Raw genomic sequence first — 25,870 nt, 5'->3', positions numbered from 1 at the left:
TGCTTCGTGTACGTACAGAGAAGAAGTGAGGTTTCTCGGTTAGTTGCTGATCGTACGATTATAAGCCGAGGTCGACCCCACTTATTTATCGCGGAGTTGATACTCGGGATTCAATTCTCTTCTCCGGCGTTGAGGTTTGTATATTTGTTCATTGTACTATGTTTCGCGGCAGACTCCACAAAAATTACAAATCCCTGGGATTTTATTTGAGGATTCTTTTATGACAATGCTAATTACACTCAATAGCACATATATCAGATACCATATGCCTCCTTCCCCCAATGAAAAGCCAGTTGACTACCTCATTTCAATACATCCAAAGGACGCACCGCCGTAAAGGTCATGAAAGGAGGACACCGCAAAAAGGCATCCCAGTCCACACCCCCCAGAAGAGCATCAGGATAAGATGTCCACCGAAAATCACGCAGACCCGCCAACAGACAAGATTTCTGATACAGCACACTCGGCAGATAATAATTAGTGAAAGAGAAAGGCGTCGACGTATACAACGTGGCCCGAACCTCCAACCCTCCGTCCTCGATCTCACCCACGACCTTGAATCCCTGCCCGAAATAAGGCCCCGGAGGAAACCCCGAAGGATCGTCTAGCAGATCAAGATTCGGACTCATACCAATGATCTTCCCCCCAGGCTTCAGGCTGTTGTAGATGTTGCGCCACATGCCGATAAGCTCCTTCTCGTTTCGAGCGTAGTTGAGTAACCATGGTGCGAGGACGACGTCGAACTGCCCGAAGTTGAATGGCTGGCTGCAGTCGGCGAGGTGGAATTCCATTCGCTTGTCCCCTTTCGCGCAGGCGCGTGCTGCTGCGACCATCGCTGGCGATATGTCTACGCCGGTGGCATGGTGGGCACCCCATTCGATGGCCTTTCGGCAGTAGAAGCCCGGACCACAGGCGAGCTCGAGGATGGTGAGGCCTTTGACGTCTCCGATGAGGGATTGCATGGCGGCGAGTTGCAGTTTGCCTGTGGCAATCTCGGGAACATCATTGTAGAAATCGCCGATGGCGTCGTACTTTTGAACTGGCATTGTGATCAACTCTTTCTGGTGGGAGTTAGTCAATGCTGAGACATGATGAAGCACCAGAAGACTCGAGCTATATGTAACTACTATTGATTTGAGATGGATTGCTTGGCACGCGGGCACTTTTCCTGGCAATAGCCTGATTATATTGCTCTGTCGGCGCCCTCCGAATTGGCAGCAGCCACTTTTGAAGCTGGTACGTAATACTGTACACAAATTTTGCAGGAGATTTCATCTCGATTTATCATCCACGTTCTGGAACAAGTCCTTATTCTCAGTATGTGTCTCTTGTCTCCTTGCTATGTGTAGCCTTCCAAATGATCAACAGTTTGAGATACACTTTGCGAAGGAGCGAGTTAGGGTTTAGGTGTGATCTTGCAAGACCTTCCTTCCGGACTTTACAGTTTAACCTTGCGGCCTTATACCCCTTTAACGAAAAGGTACTGGCGGAGACGACTGATACTACTTCGTATTAAGTGGCCAAGAGTGATCCAAGCTGATAGAACCAGCAATTATAGGTTTCTACCAGGAAAACCCCGCAGATCAGCTTTCTCCGCCTGGTCTGGGCTCTGGGGTCTCGATCTTAGAACCGAGGCATAGCGTACCATGTGCTGAATGCATCAATAACATGGTGTTGGTGTGATGGTTTCGAATGGAGTAATTTCCCTCTTGGTGGATGACTATGCCTAAGGACCATGTGAAATATTCATCTGTCTAAGGGCAGATGGTCTCCGTCGTTGCCTTAATTAAGTGGAACGGAAGGATCTGTTTTGACAGAATGCCAAACATAGCAAACCTGCTATCGTGCCATTTCAACCCAATGAGGAGCAGGACTGCCCATGTTTGGTGAATGAGCAAACAGAACCACTAATCTCCGGGCCGTTGTTCCAAACATTGCAAACTCGGTTTTCTGTCTAAACACCAACTGCGAGCGAATGAGACTCTTGACAAACACAGACAACTGATATCAAATGTGTATTACAGCCAATGGCACCTGAAGTTATCATACCACGATGCTAGGAATGTTTGAACTAGAATGACTCAAATAATAGAGAGCCATGGAGCCACATTGCATGTATAAGTAGCCGTCTTGGTTCTTGAATCTAGGAGTTGCATCCATCATAATAATTTTCTTTGGTATTGCTTCATCATTCAAATAAAGTATTTTGGCCTATTGCATCGTCATTCAAATAGCAGACACTATGGCCGCGATAACAGGTGCGACCTTTGGAGAGAAGTTCGCAGATTTCAACGTGATTCAAGCGACGTATAAACAGGTGCACGGGCATGATATTCGAGCCGATGTCCTGGTCCCAAAGTCCCTATCCGCCAGAGGACCCAGACCGGTAATTGCTCGGTTTCATGGCGGTGGACTGGTGAGTGACCCCATCTGGTTCCCTCTGATGCTCTCCTGCTGACGATTAGTGACAGAGCTGCGCCGATTCCCTTTACGCAGACTGGTTCCCAAGGTGGCTGCTAGAACTCTCAGTAACATACAACGCCATAATTGTTTCAGCAAACTACCGTCTCCTCCCCGAAGCCACGGGTCTCGAAATTTTAGAGGATGTGGATGACTTCTGGTCATGGCTACATTCAGACAAATCGAAGGACTTATTAGCGGCCCAAGATTCGCCCATTGAGCTAGATCTGAACCGGGTTCTCGCCGCAGGAGACTCGGCAGGCGGGCTGCTCAGCATCTACTTGACACTGTCCTACCCCGACCAGCTTCGTGCAGGAACAGCTACATATCCCCAACTCAGTTGGGATGACCCGCCTCTCTATGCTCCACAGAGGAGTTCGCTTTCACCTTATGTCCCGGAGTCTGTGATAGAAGAGTATATTGCGAACATCAAACCAGGAGATGTTGTATCTTCCGATCCGGAACTTCGACGTGCGACTCTTGGCTCGGCACTTTCGCAGCACAGAAGAAGCCGCGGGTTTTACCTCCGGGACTCCGAGACATCACCTCGTCCGAATCGTCTCTCCCAGCTTGCACGATTGGATCTACCAGACACAAGGCTGCCCCGTGGTGGCTTAGTGATACTTCACGGCATTGAGGATGACGATGTCCTTTCGAAAGTGAGTGAGCGGTTTGTGGAGAAGGCGAGAGAGGTGTTGAGGGGACGGCAAGGTATTGATAAGCTAGTTCTTTCTTTGCAACCCGGTGGGCATGGATTTGATGTGGACGTGCCTTTGACCGAAGGCTGGCTGAGTAGCGCTCTCAAAAGTGCTCTTGACGCCTGGTTGGAATAATAATTAGCTATTTCGCTGCATTATCGTTAAATATGTCTAATGATATCCTGATTCTCTATACAACACCCGCAATCATAACCTTGAAAACATCCTGTCTTCCTGCCTTGACCAACTCAAACGCCTGTTCCGCCTCCTCGAATTTGAACCGGTTCGTAACCAGTCTTTTAACATCAATAATACCTTTTCCAATCAAGTCAATCGCAGCGGGATAACAACCTGTTAAATACCGAATAGACCCCTTGACAACCAACCCCCTGGTACACACAGCCGTAATCGGGAAATTAATGACCTCCTTGCCCATACCCGCCTGGACGATCGTGCCTCCATGGCGAGCAGCGAAAACGCCCATCTGCACACAAGGCTCCGCACCCGAGCACTCGAGCACCACGTCGGCCCCCTCACCCAGCCCACACTCCTCCTTCAGCTTCTGCGCCATCTTCTCCGCGTGCGCAATGGGGTCCGCACCCGGCTCGGGCTTCTCCGGCATAAACACATGGTCCACACCGTAGGACGTGGCAACCTCCAAGCGGGACTGAACGACATCAACCCCGATGACTGTCTTCGCGCCATGCGCCTTCGCAACCGCCTGACAGAGCACGCCGATCGGACCGCAGCCGAACACAAGCACCGTCTGGTGAGCGCGCAGATCGGCCGTCTTGGCGATCGCAACCGCCACGCTGACGGGCTCGACCATGGCGGCCTCTTCCATGCTCATGTGGTCCGGCACTTTGTAGCAGAAGTCGGCCGCGTTGACGTAGTATTTCGCCAGCGTGCCATCCCATGGCGGCGTGGCGGCGAAGATCATGCCGCCGCAGAGGTGGTAGGACCCGGAGCGACATTGGTTGCAGCGACGACAGGGCACGCCGGGTTCCATTGCGACTCGGTCGCCTGGTTTAAGGTGTGAGACGGCGGAGCCTACTTCCACGACTTCGCCGGAGGACTCGTGGCCCAGCACCATGGGGCCGGTTAGGACGTAGTCGCCTATCCGGCCTCTTTGCCAGCTTTAGTTCTTACTGTTAGTATGTATCGTTTAGGTATTTAGATGGGGAGGTGTGTAGACGGGGCGATAGGAACGTACTAGTGGACATCACTGCCGCAGATACCAGTCTGCTTAACGTGCACGATAACATCGTGGGGGTCCTTGAGGACAGGCTTCGGACGGTCTTCGATGACAACGTCCTTGACTTTGCGGAGGACAAATGAAGGGTTCTATGTTTGTTAATCGCATACATGGCATAGTAGGTAGTAGTCGGTGAACTTACCTCCATAGTGTGCTAGCGACTTATTCCACGAGATGAATTTTTGTGAAGAATATGAATATGAACAGAAACATTCGTCTTCCGCTCTCTTTATACCCATATTTCCTACATCATCGCCCCTCGTGGGGTTTGTTCTTTATCGCAGACTGTATGCGCGATTTGATGATATCGTCTCAGTAGACCCACGCGGCACTTCTTCCGAAAAAGGAAATTCTGGCGCAATCTTACCCTGTGTGGAAGATTAGGCGTATCCAGAATCTAGATGCGTGGAGCAGACTCTATGACTTATCCCTCATAGAGAACCACATAGTATACCCATGACTTATATACAGTCGATCCAGCCTAGCCATCCCCACAGGTCATCTTCATCTTCAACCCTACCATACAACCCCAACAGGACAAACCACCACCCAAAATGACATCCATCCCGCAGGCCTCCACCCTCCCCGACCTCCTCAGCCTCAAAGGCAAAGTCATCGTGATAACCGGCGCCGCAACCCGCGCGGCATCGGCTTCGAAGCCGCACGCGGCTGCGCCGAGATGGGCGCCTCGGTGGCCATAACATACCACACACGCAAAGACGAAGCCATCGCCAACGCAGCCACACTCGCCTCCTCACACGGCGTCAAGGCGCAAGCCTACCGCTGCGACATCCGCGACTACGCCTCCGCACAGGCCCTGGTGGCATCCATCCTGCAAGACTTCGGGCAGATCGACGGGTTCATCGCGAACTCGGGCAAGGCGGCCGATGCGGGCGTCCTAGACGGCACCGTCGACGACTGGAACGATATCATCCACACCGATTTGACGGGCACGTTCCACTGCGCCAAGGCCGTGGGTGAGCATTTCAAGGCCCGTGGTACTGGGTCGTTTGTCATTACTAGTTCGATGAGTGGCCATATTGCCAATTTCCCGCAGGAGCAGACGAGTTACAATGTGGCGAAGGCGGGGTGTGTGCATCTTGCTAAGTCGTTGGCGAATGAGTGGAGGGGGTTCGCGCGCGTCAATTCGGTGAGTCCCGGTTATATTGATACGGGACTTTCGGATTTTATTGCCAAGGATGTGAAAGATCTTTGGAGGAGTATGATTCCCTTGGGCAGAGAGGGCGTTGCTAAGGAGTTGAAGGGCTTGTATGTGTATTTGGTTAGTGATGCTAGTACGTATACTACCGGGGCGGATATCATCGTTGATGGGGGGTATACTGCGCGTTGAGCATTTGTTGTGAAGCGGGTAATGAAATCACTATTTGAGTGCTACGTTTATGAGAGTATATACCTCCTTCCTATGTATTTGTTTGGAAATAGGGCACACAGCTCTATGGGTTAGGGCTCCGACGGGAGACGGTTTCTATACTATCAGCCTCCCACTTCATAGTGTAACAGTAGTCTGAACCACGTCGCCAGCCGATAATAGCCATGGTCAACACACCTGGTGCTTTTCCTTGGAATTATGATTAATGTGTGAACGTAACCTACCCTGGAAAAACAAATGTAGTGTTCTCCACATTGGACACCCCGCGTTTTGCCGAATACGGAAATTCATGCGGGTGTGGATACGGCATTACGTATCCCTTGGCTACGCTCAGCGATCATACAATTTCATTCTTCCGACACATGTGTTCTGGTTCTAGATATATTCGGACTAAGTATTATGGGTGGTAATTCTCCCGATGGGTGCATTGCAACCGAATTAGGGAATTCTGGGTGGGAATTACATATGAAGGAGAGGGGGCAGTGTAGATATTTGTATATTCATGGCGCAAGTAGAACGTTTTATGTATATGAACTTCATGACACGCTCACTACCTAATTCCTTAGCGTAGTATCGGGTACAAGTGTTTGCTAATCGTGGTAATGGCATGAGGAATCCGTCTCGTCGGGCTCAACTCTGCGACTGGGCGGGGGACAGCCGTTATTAAAGCACGGAGATCTGTGGGCTTTTCTTCTCACCTCGTTTTGAGACTTGATAAGCCCATGTCTGGCCAGAACAGACCTGAGAGCCGCTTCTAGGGACATGGCAGACCGAGCCGTGGCGAGTCATCGCTTCGCACATCCTTGGTCACGTATCGCAGGCGCGATTGTGGCCAAGGGCAATCCGGGTCTTGGAGAGCAGAATGGTAGGCTTGGAAAGCTGATGGCAAATAGATTCCAACTGGAGGATGCGGGGAGAGGCGTGTGAGGCAGTCACCGATCGAAAATGCGGCGCGATGAAGGTCTTATTCGACCCAAATCGGAGCCTCGACAGGCCATATATGCTGTATGGTATCTCTTCCTAGGCACCTGGTTGGTCACGGAACTATATCCTTTTCTGCAGGTTTATAGGGAATTCCCCATTCCTCAGAGAGATCCTTCTGGCGATAATCAGTAAACACCCCAAGGTCATCGTCAATTTGTTGGAGGATGTCGAGTAGCTCCTGGCGCTCTCCCGTATCAGCTAGACACCGACCGGCCACATACAGAGGTTGCAAAAGATACTTCCTCACTGTGGAATTTGGAGCCCCGCGCGCGATGGCGATAATTTCCATTGCCTGGCGACGTAGATCCTGCTGCAAAGTATGATACGCAGTGAGAAGATCTGGGTTATTTTGCGACTGTCGGAGGAATGCCTCTACTGGACGATGAATGAGTAGCAACATCCGCGCCATATGGTAGAATGCCATAGAAATCGCACATGCATCCTTGGGAAACCAAGACTCATGGGCGGAGAGCTCCGAAGGAGTGGCCTGTTGCGCATTATCCGATCCGGCAAAATGGGGCCAAGAAACGCCGGAAGAGAAGGATAGCGGGAGAATGGCCTGCCATCGGTCAAACTGTTCGTTGATTGCGTTCCATTCAACTGAGTTGCCTAGATCAGAGTTGACCAGCTGGCACATGAGCCGGATCAATGCTTTGAAAAGGATCGTTTCTGCATGCGCTTCGTCTATGTAGCCGGGCATTAAATACCCACTGTCGTCTAGAGGCAGGCCCATCCTACGCCAGATAAAAATTTTGCGAAAGTCTAGCCGAGTGTTCCGTTTGTTGACATCTTGTTAATTTGGAGAGTCAGTACACAGCCCGTTCTAATATGTCAATCCAACTTACAGGCATCTAGCATGTCATTCAGTGCGAAGAACCAAAACACCGCATTCATGGCTTTCATCGGTTGCGGTACATGTACAGCTGTCGGTAAATTCATTGTATCACTAAGGTATGGCCGAAGTAGTTTGTAGATGCCATGCAAATGGCCCGCCCATGCCCTCATCGTAGCACTCAAGTCCTCGTATTGACACAGTATGCACGCTGCGAGAACCTGCAGCGTAGTTGCCGTGCTGTCATGGTCACCAAGGACACTGAGGTCATTGCTTTGTGGGGTTAAGCCAGTCTGGTATACTCCATAAGGAGAGAGCTGAGAAGTACAGCGCTCTTCATGAGAAAGGTGTTGGGCCAATATCTGGATGGCTTTATCATAATACTTGGCCCCGTAACATAAGAAGTCCAGACTCGACTCCGAAAATGCTTGCAGCATGAATCTGTGGTTTCGTGTCTGTCGTATTGCGCATTCTGGATTTTTCATATAGCCCAGTTGTTTGGCTGCAAGGGCAACAGCAGCATACCGCACCAGTGGACATACTGATGACAAAAGGACCACCTGCTCACTGAAGTACGGATGGTCGGAGCAAACATCCATCCATCGGGCTGGCTCCTCTGAAAAATAGCGCAGGAAGAAAGCGATCTCGTGGCGATCCTGGTCGACACTTTCAGGCGTGGCATCCAGAAGAGCGCACGAATCATTAATCGATGGCGCGATTCCGATCTCCTCCTGCTCATGTTGGATGTGAGTGTTGACAAGGGCCAGTGGATTAGGTTCTGCTGGGGGAGCGAGGGCAATTGGATAGGACAAATCAGCCAATGTATCTTCGCCACTATATAATCCCGGAGTATGTCGGCTCTCCAAGCTTCTTGCTATAGAATGAACACTAGAATCAGGATCTCCCTGCTGAGGTGGAGATCCCGGCGTGGCTGCCCTCACTTGGGGTCTTTCAACCGAAGGAGCTTCCGTAGCCAAGCTAACTGCATATTGGTCAGTCAAAGTTTATTTCAAGTCATCCATCTTTGATCGCCCTACTCTGATGCGGCGTTTGTCCCTCACCCACCGGGACATCGCGACCAGGGGTCTCTGCCCTCCGAGGAGGCTCTGGAGAGCGAGACCTCCGATAAGAAGGGAGACTTGTTCGTTGCGATGAGGACGACGCCAAAAAGGAATAAGTGTGGGGTCGAAATAGACTGTCGATGATGCGACAAACTCGGCCACTTCGGCGACACTGGCCACATTCTGGCTTTCGTTCGTCACACTTAATTTTGCGCTTCCGGCATTCGGGACTGCTGGGAGTCAGCTATGCGAAGCTAATGCATACAATTTCGGCATATACCAGCCCTTCCGAGACCGCTGGTGTTCTCGGCTTGGTGTAGTGTTGCCATTTTGTGATGAGGCACGCGCACGGCCCAACTGGCGCTGGCCTGTTCTATGCGGGGAAGACATGGGGAACGTCCATTGGCCAGGGTGACGAAATCACCGGTCATGCAAGGGGAGTGAAACAGTGTCAAGGGGAGCAGGTACCCCGTGGGTGAGGAAGATCAGGGTAGGAAGGGGTTGAATCAATATCGAGAGTAGTCAAAGTTGGCCCAAGCGAGTTGTCGTCGCAAATCTTTCTGGTCTGGGTAATTTTGCCTGGCACGGCTATATTACTATTATAGGCAGGTCTACCGCCCCCCAACGGAGCCCTAATTCCGATCAGTGTCCATCCCCAGGCCATGTCGTGCAGAACCTACAATCACCAAGCAAGCGCACAAACTGTTCATTTCTTATACTATAAAATGCCGTCCAATCACCCTTTAACGTCTATCATTCATCATTCTACAAGCTCATTGCCATAACTAGACTCTCCCTGGTTCTCTGTCTTTCTCGAGTTCAATTCCACAAAATGCCTCTCTACCAGTCCCCAAACTTGCGCGACAACGTGCTCTCGCAGTTCTCACTCAAAGGCAAAATTGTCGCTGTGACCGGGGGCGCTCGGGGCATCGGCCTAGAGGTGGTGCGCGGTTTAGCAGAAGCCGGAGCCGACGTAGCCCTGATCTACACCTCCAGCACCGACGCCCCCGAGACTGCCGCTAAGGTAGCCACGGAGACGGGACAACGGGTCCAGGCCTACCAGTCCGATGTTACCAAGCGTGATGTGATTGCAGCTACCCTAAACCAGATCACTGAAGAGTTTGGTCATGGAAAGCTGGACGTTGTCGTGGCTAATGCTGGGGTGTGCACCAACTGCCCCAACCTTGAGTACACCGAGGAGAGCTGGCGTCGCGACAACCTCGTTAACTACGACGGAGTTATGTGGACAGCCCAGGCGGCAGGAAAGATTTTCAAAAAGCAGGGTAGGGGCAACCTCGTCATCACTGCCTCCGTCAGCTCCATCCTGGTCAATATCCCTCAAACACAAGTCGCATACAATGCCTCTAAGGCGGCAGCGGTGCATTTGGCCAAGAGCCTCGCTGTCGAGTGGACTGATTTTGCGCGGGTGAACTGTATCTCGCCTGGATTCATTATGACTAAAAGTGAGTCCATCCCCACCCAGGAAAGGTACACTTTGGTAAGAAGGCTAACGGATGATGGCGTCAATAGTGCTCACCCAGCAGCCAAAGGAATTATTCGAACAGTGGCTCAACATGGTCCCTGGCCGCCGGATTTGCGACCCAGCCGAGTTGAAAGGTGTAAGTTGCGTATAACGCGTGGATTGAAGCTTATATACTGATCCTTGTTCCTAGGCATACGTCTTCCTGGCTAGCGATGCCTGCTGCTATATGACTGGAGCCAATATTGTCATTGACGGTGGATACACTTTGCCTTGAGGTCTTCATTCTCTTCTTTACTAGATAGATTATGTTTTATGCAGTTTTAATGAATTATCTTCTTGCTCGTCTTTCTTTCCGGGTTGGACTTGTAGAAGTGAAATGCAACTATACATTGATCACCTCGGACAACATAGTCTTGTTTCTCTCTCTCCAGAGTGATTCCTCGTAGATCCTTCCAAAATCGTGCATAATAGTAAACCTTACCTTTGAACTATCGGCCTGGCATGACGACATGGCGACTTGGTCCAGACTGGTCACTCCTAAATTTCCTGTTTGGGAAGTGGATCTGGATAGCTGGATAGCTGGATGGGGCTTCGTGGAAGACGCCGCCAAAGCCTGCGTCTTGACCGAGAGTTGCGCTGCGGTTCCCCAGACTCCACCCCATCATCGGGAATGCGTTTACCCCGCAAGTGTCGCACGACGTCGTGGAGCGTTGATTTGGCGTTACCGATTTCAGCGATGTTAGCATCGGGCCGAGCATCGCATATAAAAATGTATGTATATCGGTTGCAACCCTGAGTGTCTTCTCCAGCCTGCCTAAAGAGCAGTTTTCGATCTGTCTCACTCTATGCACCACAGGGGTGAGTAGGAGTGTTCTTCTATCTTTCTTGAGTTTGCATATTCAGATTATCTTTTATTTTCCTCGCAATGGCGTTCTTAAAGGACTCTCAGAAGAAACCCTACTTTGGTTTGAAAGGGGGGTGGCTAACGTTCTGGATTACTGTGAGCTCCTTGTCTGTCGAACTCCTGTTTTCGATATGTGACTGACTCCTTGTTTTACTGAGCAGGTTGCCTGTGCCACCGATATGAGTTTGTTTGGATACGACCAAGGTCTTTTTAGTATGCTTATCCGAACCCCTGACCCTCAAGGGGACTGCGTATGATACTGACCGATATCCTCCCAAGGTGGTGTTGTGGTTACGGAAGACTTTCTGGTAGTTCACGACCTAGTGGGACGCTCAAAGACCACGACGCTCTCCACTGTAACCGCCATCTACGACGTTGGGTGTTTCTTCGGTGCACTCGTGGCCTTCAGCATTGGCGAGCGCCTCGGTCGGAAGAAGTCAATCTTGCTAGGAACCACCCTTATGGCGATCGGCACCCTGCTCAAGTGCACGTCGTACAGTCTTCCACAGATATTCGTCGGTCGAGTCATTCTCGGGTATGTTTTTCCAATGAGTGGTTTCTTGCTCCTATTTCCTCTTCATAGCTGAGTTGAGGACAGTTTCGGAAATGGTATCAACACATCAACAGCGCCAATCTGGCAAACAGAGACTTCTTCTCCCAAATGGAGAGGGAAGCTTGTTTTCCTGGAAATGGTCATGAACATCCTTGGCTTCTCCATGGTCAACTGGATCAACTACGGGCTTTCCTTTGCCGGTGGTGCAGTGGCCTGGCGGTTTCCGATCGCTTTCCAGTTCATGTTTATCTTCGTTCTGTTTGCAACCGTCCCATGGCTTCCCGAGTCCCCGAGGTGCGTTTTCTACACTGTTCTTGTCCAGGCTTCCAAATATGTCTTGGGTCATTCACTCACTATGCCCCCCTAAACGCAGGTGGCTTATGCAAAAAGGATACGAAAAGGAAGCCGTCGAAATCCTTTCCTGCATTGAAGACAAGCCCGTCGACGACCCTTACGTTGTGGCACAGAAAAATGAAATCGAATACGCGATCAACTACGAGCGAGAGAATGCCATCCGATGGCGCGACATTTTTCTACGCAGAAAGACTGACAGCACAGACACCAAAACCTTGCGACGACTGATCCTTGGCGCCGGCACACAGTTCATGCAACAATTTGAAGGCGTGAATATAATGTCCTATTATCTGCCCACTGTTCTTATGCAGTTCGTCGGGCTTTCTGACTCGATGGCACGGCTTCTTACGGCAGTCAATTCAGTCACCTATCTGATTTGCACCTGCTGTGCAGTAGGGTTGATCGAGAGGATGGGACGCCGCGGCCTGATGATGCTGTCTACCGCGGGCCAGTTCTTTGCTTTCCTGATCATCACGATTCTGCTGCGCTATGCGGAGGCCAATGCTGATACACCCCAAGGACAGAAATTCGGCTCCGCCTCTATTGTATTCTTTTTCCTTTTCTACATTTCCTTTGGTCTTGGTATGCTCGAGATCCCTTGGCTTTATCCTACGGAGCTCAACTCCCTCCAAATGCGGAACAAGGGAGCTGCTGTGGCGACGGCCACAAATTGGTAACCTTCCTGCCCATATAAACTGTACTAGCGATCATGCTGATTGACTTAGGCTTACGAACTTTGTCATCGTGGAAATCACTCCGATTGGTATTCAAAACATCGGTTGGAAGTTTTGGATCGTCTGGACGGTGTTCAACGCTGCCTTTTTGCCAGTCATCTATTTCTTCTATCCTGAAACGGGTGCGTTCTCTCAATTGTTATTCTCCTCAAAGGTATACTGACCTTGATGTCGTTCTAGCCAACCGTACCTTGGAAGACATCGACGCATACTACCGTTCCAACCCGTCGTTGATCGTCGTCAAGGACCCGGATGCCATCTCCGTTAAACGCCCGCTGAAGTACATCGAGCATGAAGACCATGAGATGAGAAAGATTGGTGAAATCAAGACTAGGAAAGCCAATGACCTTATGGTAGAACATGTGGAATAAGTGAAATTGTGGGAGTGTTGACTGCATGGTGCAGGATGAATGCTTAACTAAGGAAACTATCTATACCACGTACGATGGCGTGATGCGTTTTGAGATATATTATATATTATAAGCGAGCCGTTTTATATTCAAGTTTTCTGGTCACAGTAACCCTAGACGACATAGATAGTATAGTCAAAGACTAGACTACTTATCCCTGAAACAGTGAACTGTCCATTCTATGATTCCTTCAACATATTTATGCCTTTGATAGTGTTGTACCAAAGAAGCTTGGCTCCACGTTCCGAGCCGTTAGATGTTTACGGAACCGCAAATTTATCCTAATCATGGTTTCCAATCTCTATCAGTTGTTGCCTTTTCCCATATTGAGCTAGCTGAGGCCATGGCTCAACCCTTCGAGACATGTGCCTCATGGTACAGGAGACTGATGACTTTTGTGTTTCTTTTTCATATTCTGAACAATGTAATCTGCAACAATATGAGGAACTCGGCGACTGTGTATAGCTTGTTCTTAGCTCTTCTATACATTGGGTTGGCCATCTTCGCATCAGATTCACACTCGCGTGGACACTACCTCAGAATAGCAGTGAACAGTTCGCTGGCTACCGCTCCGAACAAAAAAGAGAAAAGGAAAAAAAACACTGCACAGTGCTTTCCTCAATTAATAATCGATATCCTAAAAGCCCACTGGACACAGTAGTACCCATTTTCAAGGCATAAAGCAAGCCAGGTGTGGGGCGGTCCATGCAAATTAAATCCGTGCAAGGGCCCACTTCAGTCGTCTATCCAATTTAGAATAATCCTAGTGGGAAAATAGCCAGGCACCATAAGATTTCGTGAATTTTTCGGTCGCCTAGTTTACCATAGGAAGGTGGAATTGCTGCAAGTAATTAAGAGAAAAAAAGACGGGGAGAAGCAAGAAATCACAAAAGTGAGGATATTCCGAGTTAGGGCTTTGGGGCTTTAGAGTTTGCCGTTCGATTTGCCACATCGCCACGATGACGGAAGATCTTCGGCGGTACCATGAATGGGAGTGAGAGATTTACGTCGATTGTGTGAAAGATGAGGAAGTCCACAGTGAAAAGGGATAGGCATGCTGTCATCTACTGTGTAGAGAGGGCTGCGACCCTAGAATGGTGGGTGGATTAATCTATAAACCATGCACTAGCTCACCGAGCGATCGATATCGTTCATAGTAGTACTCCGTAATTCCAACAAAGCATTCTCCAATGCAAAAAGAAAAGGGGCGGAAAAGTGGAAATGCAACCAGATGAACTGATTGTGTACACCAAAGCCAGTAGCAGATGTAGTTCGTCATAGACCAACCGTACGGGTTGGAAACTCAGCTTGTTCCAGTGGTTGATTACCGAAGTTCACTATGGTTTCCACGAATACGCTCCCAGTGCTGAAGTGAAGTTCCCTGGACGGATCGAGTCAAATTCTGAAAAGCACTGCAGGAGTTAGCAGACGCATCGAGAACGTTGCATTAGTCGTACTCCACCCACGGCATCGTGGAGCTATACCCGTGGGTCTTCCAGCGCGTTGGCCTGTCACAAAGCCAGAAGCTCTTCACCGGCCCCAAGAATGGATTTGCCATCGAAGTGGCCGAGGGTTCCGTACTCCATAATGACGAAATTCCCGGTCGGCTCTCATGCTTTTTACTTGTCTGTTCGGCATGCCGAATCGGAATCCTCGGGGGTCCAGTCTAGGAACCCCCGGAACTAACTTTCTCGATTGAACGAGTTTTCAGGTCTTCGAATGTAGATTTCGGGGGTGCAGTTTCCTGTTCCTTTTCTATTCCCCTTTCATGAGACGGTCAAATTGGTTCGAAATCCACTGACGCCAGCGCCCTTCTGTTGACTGCCTCTCACAATGGCCGATCAACCCGCCAACAACGCCCCGCAAAGTCAGTCCAGCCATTCTTTTCTGGACAGGTTAGGACCCTAACGTTTGCTGTGAGTTTTATCACGGTCAGGCTGACACCCTCTTAGGCTGAAGGGCTTCTTTGGCTTTGATAACAACAATGTCGATCCCGAGGAATTGCGTAACAGCAGGATATCGAAATCCACACTTGGAACGGTCCAAATGATCCTGAGAACCCGTATGTAATCATGCTGTCTATCAAGATAGTTGCATTTGTATTTACTGACCCTTCTCAGGTTCAACTGGAGTCTCAAGTACAAATGGCTCCTAACGGTCACCGTCTGCTTTATGTGAGACACCTACACCCCTTCCCTTTAATTGTTCGCTGACACCTTCAAATAGCTCCATCTTGACTGGACTTCCGGCAGGAACATATGGCTCTGGAAATGACTGGATGGAAGAGAAGTTCCATGTCCAGAACTCCCCCTTTCCCAATCTGTACTGGGCTACGACGTCCTGGAATATGGGCGCTGCCTTCTGGCCGTTGATTTTTGTGCCTCTCACTGAGTCTTCTGGCCGCATGCTGGGTATTTTGTGGCCTATGTGATCCTGGTGATTTCTCTATTCCCGTCGGCATTCGCGAACAACTTCGCCACGCTGGTTGTCACCCGTTTCTTTGGTGGTGGTGCCTCATCGGTCTCCATCAACATCGTCGGAGGAAGCATCAGTGACGTTTGGTTGGGCGAGAAGGCTCGTAGTCTGCCTATGTCATTGTTCGGCTTCACCAGTGTTGTAGGTATCGCACTTGGCCCCTTCATCGGTTCGGCCATTGTGCAGATCCACAAGTCTGACCCCTGGCGTTGGTAAGCTATCCGTTATCCTCATGTACCAACACCCCTCTCTGACAGTGCATGAAAATATGCAGGATCTTCTACATTCAGATTATCTATAATGCCGCTCTTATTCCCGTATTTTACCTCATCCTCAGCGAAACCCGCCCAGATGTGATCTTGAAGAAACGGGCACGAAAGATCCGGAAGGAAACCGGCCGACCTGTGTATGCCCAAGCGGAGCTTGACAAGGTCAGCACTCTCAAACTCCTGCAGATCTCCTTCCAACGTCCTACGCGCATGCTCGTAACTGAGCCTGTCGTCATCTTCTTCACACTCTGGATCAGCTTTGCCTGGGGTATCTTGTATCTATTCTTCTCCAGTGTGGTCCAAACCTACAGCACCAACTATGGCTGGGGCAGTATGGCCACCGGTCTCGTCCAGCTCGCTATCTCCGTGGGTGCCGTCATCGGCACAGCCATCAACCCTCTCCAGGACTGGATCTATCAGAGTTCAGCCAAACGCAACTCCGAAAAGCCCGGGAAGCCCATCCCCGAGGCTCGCCTCTACACCGCTATTCCCGGTAGCTTGCTCTTCGCAGGCGGTCTGTTCTGGTATGGCTGGGCCAGTATGCCCGATGTGCATTGGATTGTGCCCACCATCGGCATCACAGCCGCCGGTATCGGTATCTACTCCATATACATGGCCGTGGTCAACTACCTCACCGACGCATACGAGAAATATGCCGCCTCAGCTCTGTCGGCTGCTTCGTTGGGTCGTAACTCATTCGGTGCTTTCTTGCCCTTGGCCTCGCCTCAGCTGTTCTCGAATCTCGGCTTCGGATGGGCCGGTTCCTTGTTGGGCTTTATCGGTATCGCGCTGTCGGTTGTCCCTGTCGTTTTGGTGCTAAAGGGTCCTCAAATTCGTCATCGTAGTCCGTTCATGCGCGAATCTATGTGGACTTCAGACGAGGTTGATGAGAAGGATGAGCCTAGTGTGGAGAAGGTCCCTACTGCCGAGATCCCGTAATGGCCCATGTTTTCCTTATATCGCCTGTAAAACATGGCTTTTGGTTTTGGTCTTTGCCAAGCCAATGATTTGCTCGTTATCACTCTTAGATTAAGTTGTGTACATATTAAGTCCGATTACATATTGGTCCAGAAGGGCTTCAAATACGTATGAATACATATATAGAAGAATCTTTGACAAACAGTAGGAACGCTTGTAGTCCTTGATAGTTGTACCGTTCCATACCCTGCTGAAAAACAGTTTAATATTGTACACGTATTCTTCTTGGGAGAGTGATAATTTCATCTACTAATAACTGTTCAGTTGACTAGGGGAGCGCAACACTCGATGTAGCAAACGAATACGGAGGCCGATTCGCTTTGCCCTTTATCGTACACTTGAGTTAATAAAATATCTGTGTTCTCACGGCAGAGCTCTCCATTAAAGATTTCATGTGCGGAATGCCCCACACTTCGCCATTGTAAGTGGCTATCTTGATGGGACCAGGTATATCCTCGCGGAAAGAAAGGATCTGAAAAGGGGGACTGTGGTGACTGGGCATCATTATTCTGGGCCGTCCGTGAATGTTGGCTCTAAGACACGCAAACCTCAGAGCCTGACGCTATAATTGCTGAACTGAATGCATATGGGGTAAGAACCTTGGTCCATAGTAACGAAATCAACTAGATTGTACAGGGCGGACAATCAAATCATTCACGAGTTCTAGACCTCATACATCCGATACCGAGTGGGACTTCCCAGGGCTAAGGGTCAGCGAAAGAACAATTATTTGGGCACCTTTGGATCACTGAATATACCTCCCTCGCAAACAATGAAAGATGGCAATTTAGGAATGTTGCCAGTCCCTTGACCTACTTGACACTGAACAATTCCCGCCACACGTTGTACATGCTTGTAAGGCTTCCATACACTCTCGTAGGTCCAGAATGAATACCCCCAGTCCAGATTTAGAAGCTGTCCCTCGGGCTGGTAGAAACAAGGCTTAAAATGGGCATTCAAAGAGTCACTGATAGTAAAGTCAACATATTAAGACATCAAGGAAATGTGCTGAGGCAGTAGTAACACCCGGGTATCATACATCGTAGTGACGGTTTATGTCCTCCCCCACAGGGCGTGACTACGAAACAGTCTCGCACCTTGCAGGGTCCAGATGTTCTTTCCAGTAAATTGGGTCTAATCACCTACCCTATCACCACTGCCCATTCCAGGTAGGAAGGTTATACAAGTTCTGTGTAGTTTAACATGCTGTCAGGCAGAGGCCTTATCTATGAACTAATGAGACACTTAATATTTATATACATTAAGAGACCTACATACGCAGGGTAAGTGGTAGAATTCCTCAGAGCATCTATATATCTATACTACACAAACCCATACTTAGAGAGACCCCCGGAACTATCATACCTATACGTCATAACTAGGAAGTTCAGGAGCAAACCCAGCTAAACAAATGAGACGATGAGACCACAGATTATTCAACACGTTGACCGAACACAGTATAGATAACCCAGAATTTATATTCATAGTAAAGCACACAACAAGCATATACCGGCCACAGGACCACTTAATATAAGCAGCAGAATCAGCCAATCAGAACTCAGGTCACTATAGCACCCTATATGCATGTTGTTAAGGTTCATAGTTCTCTAAGCTTCCCTCCATCAGGCATGTTACCACTAAAGGTCCACCCAGAAAAGGTTCTTAAACTAAGGAACCTTGCTTATAGGCCCTATTCACAGTGGAATGGGCCTCTCTAAGCACCACTGGTCTCAGCCGGTCAGCTCGCAGCCCCCATCCTCCCATAGTCCCACCGACCTCGACTGGAAGAGGAAGATGTGTCCAAACGTTCCCATGTCCGAATGTAATTCTGGGGGGACGTGAATTTGTATGAGATTCCTATACAAAGTGGGCCCATTTTATCTCTTCACTTTCCTGGCAAGGGTAATGGATGTGACATGTCATTGGAGTTTTTCGGTGTTTGTGGATGTTTTCACTCCCATTTGAGATATTATGAAAGGTGTTTTGCTACAGGGAACAACATGCTCTGTATATTTCCTCTGAAGTTCTTCACTATCACTCTCCTTCTTTTCTCTTTTTTTGTTTAAAAAAAATTATTATTATTCCATGTTTAAAATTACTAGCTAGGCAACGCCCATTACATCGACACCTTGCTGCCAAGGACTACATTCTGCATGCTGGCGTCCTCGTACCCCAGGCTTGGCAATGAACATCAGTTTATCCATTGTTATCACAACGTATTGGTTGTGGCTGAAACATATTGAAAGACTTGAGGAGCCATTGAGTTTTGTTGGAATTATTCGATACAAGGTGAACAGAGCCGTTCCAGGGTTCCTCCTGTCAGGTGGAATGCTAGGACGAGTCCGGAAGGGTGGGGCCGGCCCCCATGGTTATTGGTGGGGCAGAACACGGCGTACCGCTCAGCCTCATTGCGGCCCTCGTTATCATCCATCACCTTTCACCATCTTCTTCAACCTTCGATTTCATCTAATCTTCCATCATCTAACTATCGGTCTTTCGCTTGGTATTCTTTTTACTTTCTTACTCAACTTCTTCCGGACCAAAACCGATTACTCCCCTCCCCGTCTCAGCCAGGAACTGATACGGGAGTCCACAGCCATGGTCGTCTCGTCCCTTGTTCGCCGAGGCATGGAGCTGGCCTCCGCCAAAGACCGTGAAGTGCCCTCCATTCATCTCTCGGGGTGGTTCGCTGGTCTTTTTGTCTTCTCTGTCCTAGCTTTCTTTTTTGTTGTATTCTCGGTAAGGTCACTATTCCTTGTCATGTTCCTACTTCAGCAGGTTTTGCTCTAGATGTTATACGATCGCTAATACCATCTCTAGATCGAGTACACCTATGGAATGGTGGTTGCTACCCTCGCCGCCATCGAGGATACCAACCCTGATCTCTATATCCGTGTTGAGTCCGATTTCAATCCTAACAAGGATGTGGACCCGGTTGAGCCCGAGGCACGCACCCTTCGCCCGCAACCTGTCACTAGTACCCTGCGCACCTCCATTAAACATCTCCGTGCCCGTGCCGGCTTCTGGTCTCGTTTCCGCGGCTTCGGTCTGTTTATGACATACTCTCTGGCCGAGGGATTTCTATTCTCAATTCTACCTGTGTCCATGACCAACTTTGGCGGGCAGCTGGCCGCCAGAATGATCATCGGCATGGCCCTGGCCAACCTGGAACTGACCTGGGTACATATTGTGATATCCGAGCCCTCCTCCAAGCGCTTCTATCAGCGCATTCCCGGCTTCAAGAGCTGGCTGAAAATTGCACCCGTCGTTGCCTTCGAGCAAGGCGCTGTCTGTGCCGCTTTCTACATTCCTCTATTTATTGCCGGAGCTGCCGGAGCTCTGGGTGATTTGGTTGTTGATCCCAACGCTAACCTCCCACCGGCTGAGCTTGTGAGCCGCGCCGCCACAGCCATCGCCATCCCATCTCTACTTGCCGCCCTCGTATCCATCCCCGTGCGGGCCGTTACGATTCGTGTTGCAGCCTCCATGCTCCCAAAGGAGGATGACGCGATCGTACCCTTTGACCGCTCCTTCGGCGGAAAGGTGGTTCCTGCCACTCTGGGCGGCAGCGGTAAACTTAGCATTAAAGATGCATGGGCAACCTTCGATGGACCTGCTCGCATTCGCTACCTGAAGGTGATCGGTAAGGCCTTTGCCATGGAGTTTGCCGCGGTGATCCTCTTTTCAGTTGTACTTGGATGCCAAGTCCACGCAGGGGCATTGACATACGGTATCCGGCGTAGTGAGGCCAACGCTTAGCTGATCCATATATTTTAACGTACATGAGACTTTCTTATCTTTATCCTTGTTATCTTTTAATTTTATTACTCTCTCTATTTTTTTTTTTCTTTTCCTTTTGATTCTTTTTTGTTGTACAACTTGGACATGACTTTTCTCATCCTTGTGCCATACTCATTCACTACGAAGCACCGACCCGAGTGGCTATAGAGCCAGAAAAGTTTCGTCTTGGCTGTCCTGTTGACCTCTCCTATTGTGTTGATAGTGGCCCTTGGTTAGTTATGCCGAGGACAGATTTTTTCCTATTGCATCTGGAATGCTCAGTTGAATCCATTCTACGAGTATATTATGCACAAGACCGTCGCTTACGTAGTTGTTCCATAAGTTTAGTATAGATACATACGGAGTCGAGTGGCTGAGGAACAGACTCCGTCGATGCCTGACTAAGGCCATCCAACTGACCAATAGCCCCGCCCCCCACTCGATCAAACACACCGCCCTAGTGGCTATCCTTTCACCACTTCTCTCCTCACTGCTAATCTTTTCTCCCTTTCCTCCTCTTGGGTACCTTTGGAGAGTCCTCCTATTGTCGAACCGCTATATCAACTGCATGCGCTCCTAGGTCCCCGTCAGGCGCCATATCCCTTCATCCCGTTCCTCATTCTCGCCCCACGTTACCCCTCCCGAGACCAGAGCCACCACCATGGCTACATCACCAGCAGGTCGCATGCTGTTGGGGCAACTGCAACAGATGCAGTCTGCTAAGGACCTTCCTGGCATCAGCTGTGGGCTCGTTGATAATAATGTGTTTGAGTGGGAAGTCATGCTCATGATCTCAGACGATGTCAAGTTGTACGGCGGTAAGTCTATAATCTGACGGTTCCGGAAAGATTCGATAATCCAGCAGCATATAGACCCTCAGACACTTACTGATTGGCTTTGGATTTTTTTTAACAGGCGGCTTCTTCCGTGCTCGACTCTCCTTTCCTCCCGAATACCCACATATGCCACCGAAGATGAAATTTGAATCACCACTTTTCCACCCGAACAGTATGCATCTTCTCCCCTCATTCCCCGCTCTGCTTGTCTATCCCGAACCAAACGCTGATAACCTATAGTCTACCCCAATGGCGACGTCTGTATTTCCATCCTGCACCCACCCGAGGAAGACAAGTACGGTTACGAGTCTGCTGCAGAGCGCTGGTCCCCCGTCCAGACCCCGGAGACAATCCTGCTATCCGTGATCTCCATGCTCTCAAGCCCGAATGACGAGAGCCCCGCCAACGTGGAAGCTGCCCGCCTATGGAGAGAAGACCCTAAGGAGTTTAAGAAGCGGGTTCGCAAGTGTGTCCGAGACAGTTTGGGCGAGGAGTAAAGCGCTCTTGATTCATAATGAGATTTATGCGTGACTGGTGTTGTTGGCCATTGGGTTGAAAGGCTTGAACTTTTTTTTTCCGTTTTACCTTCGCATGATGGACTATTAGTCTATCGAGTAGCGCCAGCTGTTTGTCTCCGCGCCTTTCTTATCTTCCATTCATCTAAGTTCTCTGTCTCCCCTGGAGTTACGTGATATCGGCTCGGAGTTGAAATTTGGACTTTCTCGTTTTGCATTGCCGTTGTTTCATAGTTCCTTGACCATACTGCAGCATAGCGCTGCCAACATATGTTCAGTTTCTGAACGAAATGAATATATCTATCTGCATGTATCTTGAATTGTTGTTTATTTCTGTTGTCATGCTTGGGGTATCTTGAGACATATAGGATGAGTAAGTATATCAGGCGGCTTCCATGTTTTTGCTCCCCTTCCTCAAGGATGGGAGGAAGAATCCGGGATGGAAAACTGTCAAGGCCAATACCGCCAAGGCAACCATCCTGGTGAGCTTAGCAATCTGCATGGTCGGGAGAAGTCTATGAGGGTACTCACATTCCATCCAGAACCAGAAACTCGTCCTCCTTTTGCATCAAGGGGTTCCCCCATCCGCCTGCCATCTCTGGGATACTGCATATCACGTTAGTACAAGCGATTCACATCGTCCCTGAAAGACTTACCGATAGATACACCGAATTAAGACCGTAAAGTAGGCAAATATATCTGCGATAACCACCAGCTTGATATTGTTCCGTCCGTTCCCACCGTCCAGAGCCTTCTCTCCCGAGCTACGACGAAGATAACGGATGAAAAAGTCCAGAGCCAACACTCCACAGACGGACATGGTTGCGACCTGGAACGCTATACCCGTGATGATAATGTCATTTCCTGCATTCAGAAGATCCTGTTGGTCACTTCCAGCAGCAGCCGCCACACCACCACCAGCCGCCTGCAAAATCAGAGACCCAATGTCACAGCCGATGAAGATCCAGGTGAACAATTTCGGTTTGAGGCGCGAGTGTTCCGGTCCCAGCGAAAGGATGATGTGCTTCAAGGTGAGGTAGATGCCCGCCGCGATGAACGTTGGCCCCAGAATAATCGCCACGATTTGCAACTTGAACGCGCCGCCATCCCAAGGATTTTTATTCATCAATACTCGACCGATATAACCCGCCATCTCGAGAAGCGTGCCGACCACCAGCGCCACCATCAGCGTCCACGAGCGGAAATAGATGCCGAAACCGAGTTGAAATACGCCGCAAATGCCATAAAAGACCGCGAAGAAGATGTTACCACCATAGTTGGGGTAGTAACCGTACGTTGTAGCTTCGACGGGGCACAAGGGCGTGACTTCTGTACAAGTGTTGTAGCTGGCCATGTTGGTTCGAGCTTCGAAATTAGTATATGTATACACGAGAAGAGAAAAGAAAATGAGCCAAAAAAGAAAAAGAACGACGGGCACCAGAAACGAAAGTATAGAAGAATAAATTTATGTGGCGTCTAGTCTATGAAGATAAAGAATTAGGGAGAGACCGTTGGGACAACTTGATGACTGGCTCCTCGTATATATTTAATACCGGAATACTATTTTAAAGTCCCGTTTCTCTTCCCCGATTGCCATGACTCGAGTGGATCCTGTCGGCAAATTCCTGCTTCTCATAGAAGAAAAAGCATGCTTTGGGAGACTTGATTGGATCGCATTCGCTCTCGCTCTCGCATTCGTGTTCGCAGCCCCACTTTTCCTTCTGAAATTTGATCGCGGGCCCTAAACTGATTCATTGATCCGTAAGCTCGATGGCTATGTTCTGACTCGAAGGAGCACCGAGATAGCCACCTGGCGCCAGGCTGACATATTTACCCGTCTTGGTAGGCCGTGCTTACTCCCCAAGACCTTCGATAAGCCTCAATATATCCGTAGTGAAGTCGCGGTCCACAAAGAACAGGGAGATGTCCTGTAGAGTGCATCCCGGGCCCTGACCGAGACAATACACTAGTTATGGAGTAGCGGCCGCAGCGGGGAGCCCAAACCCCACTGCGTCACTGCCTCGTTTGGGATTTGAATGGAGAGTACCCCGTATCTTGGTGAGAAAGGAGGACAGTTGTACGGAGTAACCTTCGCCCTCATCAAAATTCAATAGCTGCTATGCCCGGATCCACGTGACATCAGCTGTCTCCCACGGAGATTTTCCCCACGTGCCCCCCACGTGTTCCTCCACGTGGTCGCCAGTCAGAGGAAATCTGGTGTCAAATGCACTTTAGTTTCTTGTGGATCGACCATGCCACGGAGGGCCCATACCAAATCGCGCAATGGATGTGATCAGTGCAAGAAGAGGAGAGTCAAGGTAGGTCGGTTTGTTTTTTTTCAGTCAATTCTCCCATGTGTCCAATCCTACCATGATCTGGAACTGAACATGCTTCCCACTCCTCTGACATTTTCATCAATCTATATCCAACCTTATTTCCACTTTGATTAGCTAAAGCAGCTTAAACTCCAATTGGCTTTCTTTTCATAGCTTTTATACCTGTTCTGCCTTGCCCTAACATCATATAGTGCGACGAAAAAGGCCCACCATGTTCAAATTGTGTCACCAGAGAACTTCGCTGCACTTACTTGAACACTCCTGCAGCACGCAACATAGCCAGTTCTTCATCTGCGAGTCCGAACTCCATACATCCCGGACTGGGTCCAACCTCGGATGAAGCCAGTCACCCCTTCGTTGGCGCAACCGCCAACGTTCCATTTACATATTCTCGCAAGCGGGAGCTAGAGCTGATGCATAAATTTTCCACGGATACATATCGAAGTCTTTGCAACAAAGAATCAGATCACTATGTATGGCAGGTTGTCATGCCACGCAAAGCTCTGGAGCATGACTTTCTCATGAGTGGAATCCTAGCAGTAGCCTCCCTGCACACGGCCTCCGCTTTGGAGCCACCACAAGCTTTGTCTTATCTCGATACGGCCCTCGAATACCATAACCAGGGGCTTGCACCCTTCCGACACGCGATTGCCAATCTAACCCCACTCAACTGTGACGCCGTATTTGCCCATTCCGTCATCACCATTATGATCTGCATATATCTCCCCCGTTTACCAGGACCCAGAGGCGAAAGCTCTAGCATGATCGAGAACCTTATATTCGTATTCGAGTTACTAAAAGGCGTGGCTAAGATTTTCTCGATCACGCGGTCCTGGCTGGAAAATAATCTATTTGTCTCTAAGAACGGCTTCTTTGCGAAGTCGGGTGCCCCGCTAGACGCCGGAGCTGAGGCTGCTTTGACTCGTCTAGCCGATCTAAACGATACACTCCTGTCCAGCATCGATCCAGACCAACATAGCATCATCAAAGGCGCCATCTCTCATCTCCATCGTAGCTTTGCTCGCTACGCACATGAACAAGATGCAGCTTCCGTCCTGTCTTGGCTTGCATGTGTCGATAAGGAGTTTGTGCATGTTGTTTGTCGTCGCCAGCCGCTTGCTTTGCTTGTTCTCATGCATTGGGGCGTTTTACTCGCCGAGCTGGATGGAAAGACATGGTGGGCTCGGAATTCCGGTTCTGCCCTCGTCTCTGAGATTCTGGTTGCTCTACAGGCGGGTGATGCCCGGTGGGAAGAGGCGGTTTTATGGCCGAAACAGAAACTAGGTCTTTAAGGTGATTCACCAGTACAACCCATTTTCGAAGCTCTGAGGATTGGCAGGCAGGCGCGTTCACTTTGACCGGATACCCCATGGCAACTGCGTTGATGACAAAAGTACACTTCTCCTGGTAGCGTCTCCAAGATTCATTCCTTCGCCGCGGGGTAAAATGGAGGGGGCCTATCCTTCAGGGAGCTTCCTAAACTGAAATACGAGGCAGACTCTCCACCCACGGAATCTCGAGCCCAGCAACATGCCAGGGCAGAGAACTCCGCAACAAGGGATA

General features: G+C 49.6%; 12 protein-coding genes across 12 annotated transcripts; 8 read left to right on the top strand and 4 right to left on the bottom strand.

Annotated features, from left to right (window-relative positions):
* Positions 1-302: 302 nt before the first annotated feature.
* On the bottom strand, positions 303-1,046 carry ANOM_002003 (class I SAM-dependent methyltransferase; the record flags this gene model as incomplete). The annotated part of the gene is made up of 1 exon (XM_015547260.1): positions 303-1,046. The coding sequence occupies one exon, from the start codon at positions 1,044-1,046 to the stop codon at positions 303-305; it is 744 nt and encodes a 247-aa protein (XP_015410685.1).
* A 1,196-nt stretch (positions 1,047-2,242) lies between these two features.
* Positions 2,243-3,293, top strand: ANOM_002002 (alpha/beta hydrolase; the record flags this gene model as incomplete). Its single annotated transcript, XM_015547259.1, has 2 exons — positions 2,243-2,416; positions 2,472-3,293. 2 exons carry the CDS (start codon positions 2,243-2,245, stop codon positions 3,291-3,293), a joined length of 996 nt encoding a protein of 331 aa, XP_015410686.1.
* A 55-nt stretch (positions 3,294-3,348) lies between these two features.
* Positions 3,349-4,561, bottom strand: ANOM_002001 (NAD(P)-dependent alcohol dehydrogenase; the record flags this gene model as incomplete). The annotated part of the gene is made up of 3 exons (XM_015547258.1): positions 3,349-4,294; positions 4,372-4,502; positions 4,556-4,561. The coding sequence occupies 3 exons, from the start codon at positions 4,559-4,561 to the stop codon at positions 3,349-3,351; spliced, it is 1,083 nt and encodes a 360-aa protein (XP_015410683.1).
* A 531-nt stretch (positions 4,562-5,092) lies between these two features.
* On the top strand, positions 5,093-5,764 carry ANOM_002000 (uncharacterized protein; the record flags this gene model as incomplete). Its single annotated transcript, XM_015547257.1, has 1 exon — positions 5,093-5,764. One exon carries the CDS (start codon positions 5,093-5,095, stop codon positions 5,762-5,764), a length of 672 nt encoding a protein of 223 aa, XP_015410684.1.
* A 1,075-nt stretch (positions 5,765-6,839) lies between these two features.
* Positions 6,840-9,009, bottom strand: ANOM_001999 (uncharacterized protein; the record flags this gene model as incomplete). The annotated part of the gene is made up of 5 exons (XM_015547256.1): positions 6,840-7,576; positions 7,633-8,453; positions 8,561-8,601; positions 8,657-8,910; positions 8,961-9,009. 5 exons carry the CDS (start codon positions 9,007-9,009, stop codon positions 6,840-6,842), a joined length of 1,902 nt encoding a protein of 633 aa, XP_015410662.1.
* A 503-nt stretch (positions 9,010-9,512) lies between these two features.
* Positions 9,513-10,437, top strand: ANOM_001998 (uncharacterized protein; the record flags this gene model as incomplete). The annotated part of the gene is made up of 3 exons (XM_015547255.1): positions 9,513-10,143; positions 10,211-10,299; positions 10,354-10,437. 3 exons carry the CDS (start codon positions 9,513-9,515, stop codon positions 10,435-10,437), a joined length of 804 nt encoding a protein of 267 aa, XP_015410661.1.
* Positions 10,438-11,088: 651 nt separating this feature from the next.
* Positions 11,089-13,079, top strand: ANOM_001997 (sugar porter family MFS transporter; the record flags this gene model as incomplete). Its single annotated transcript, XM_015547254.1, has 7 exons — positions 11,089-11,163; positions 11,229-11,280; positions 11,347-11,602; positions 11,666-11,914; positions 11,994-12,647; positions 12,700-12,830; positions 12,889-13,079. 7 exons carry the CDS (start codon positions 11,089-11,091, stop codon positions 13,077-13,079), a joined length of 1,608 nt encoding a protein of 535 aa, XP_015410658.1.
* A 1,872-nt stretch (positions 13,080-14,951) lies between these two features.
* ANOM_001996 (MFS multidrug transporter) lies at positions 14,952-16,801 on the top strand (the record flags this gene model as incomplete). Its single annotated transcript, XM_015547253.1, has 6 exons — positions 14,952-15,013; positions 15,071-15,184; positions 15,239-15,292; positions 15,345-15,529; positions 15,739-15,805; positions 15,868-16,801. The coding sequence occupies 6 exons, from the start codon at positions 14,952-14,954 to the stop codon at positions 16,799-16,801; spliced, it is 1,416 nt and encodes a 471-aa protein (XP_015410698.1).
* A 2,499-nt stretch (positions 16,802-19,300) lies between these two features.
* Positions 19,301-20,614, top strand: ANOM_001995 (uncharacterized protein; the record flags this gene model as incomplete). The annotated part of the gene is made up of 2 exons (XM_015547252.1): positions 19,301-19,579; positions 19,661-20,614. Coding segments are annotated over 2 exons (1,218 nt in total), but the record flags the coding sequence as incomplete, so codon positions are not given.
* Positions 20,615-21,281: 667 nt separating this feature from the next.
* On the top strand, positions 21,282-21,953 carry ANOM_001994 (putative ubiquitin conjugating enzyme; the record flags this gene model as incomplete). Its single annotated transcript, XM_015547251.1, has 3 exons — positions 21,282-21,438; positions 21,536-21,628; positions 21,697-21,953. The coding sequence occupies 3 exons, from the start codon at positions 21,282-21,284 to the stop codon at positions 21,951-21,953; spliced, it is 507 nt and encodes a 168-aa protein (XP_015410699.1).
* A 400-nt stretch (positions 21,954-22,353) lies between these two features.
* On the bottom strand, positions 22,354-23,325 carry ANOM_001993 (RTA1 domain-containing protein; the record flags this gene model as incomplete). Its single annotated transcript, XM_015547250.1, has 3 exons — positions 22,354-22,450; positions 22,503-22,577; positions 22,628-23,325. 3 exons carry the CDS (start codon positions 23,323-23,325, stop codon positions 22,354-22,356), a joined length of 870 nt encoding a protein of 289 aa, XP_015410701.1.
* An 898-nt stretch (positions 23,326-24,223) lies between these two features.
* ANOM_001992 (Zn(II)2Cys6 transcription factor domain-containing protein) lies at positions 24,224-25,599 on the top strand (the record flags this gene model as incomplete). Its single annotated transcript, XM_015547249.1, has 2 exons — positions 24,224-24,289; positions 24,499-25,599. The coding sequence occupies 2 exons, from the start codon at positions 24,224-24,226 to the stop codon at positions 25,597-25,599; spliced, it is 1,167 nt and encodes a 388-aa protein (XP_015410700.1).
* Positions 25,600-25,870: the final 271 nt, after the last annotated feature.

The sequence above is a fragment of the Aspergillus nomiae genome, assembly GCF_001204775.2.
Source record: "Aspergillus nomiae NRRL 13137 chromosome Unknown contig00025, whole genome shotgun sequence".
NCBI lineage: Eukaryota > Fungi > Ascomycota > Eurotiomycetes > Eurotiales > Aspergillaceae > Aspergillus > Aspergillus nomiae.
Note: the sequence above shows the minus strand (reverse complement) of the source record. Positions and strands in the feature narration are given on the sequence as shown.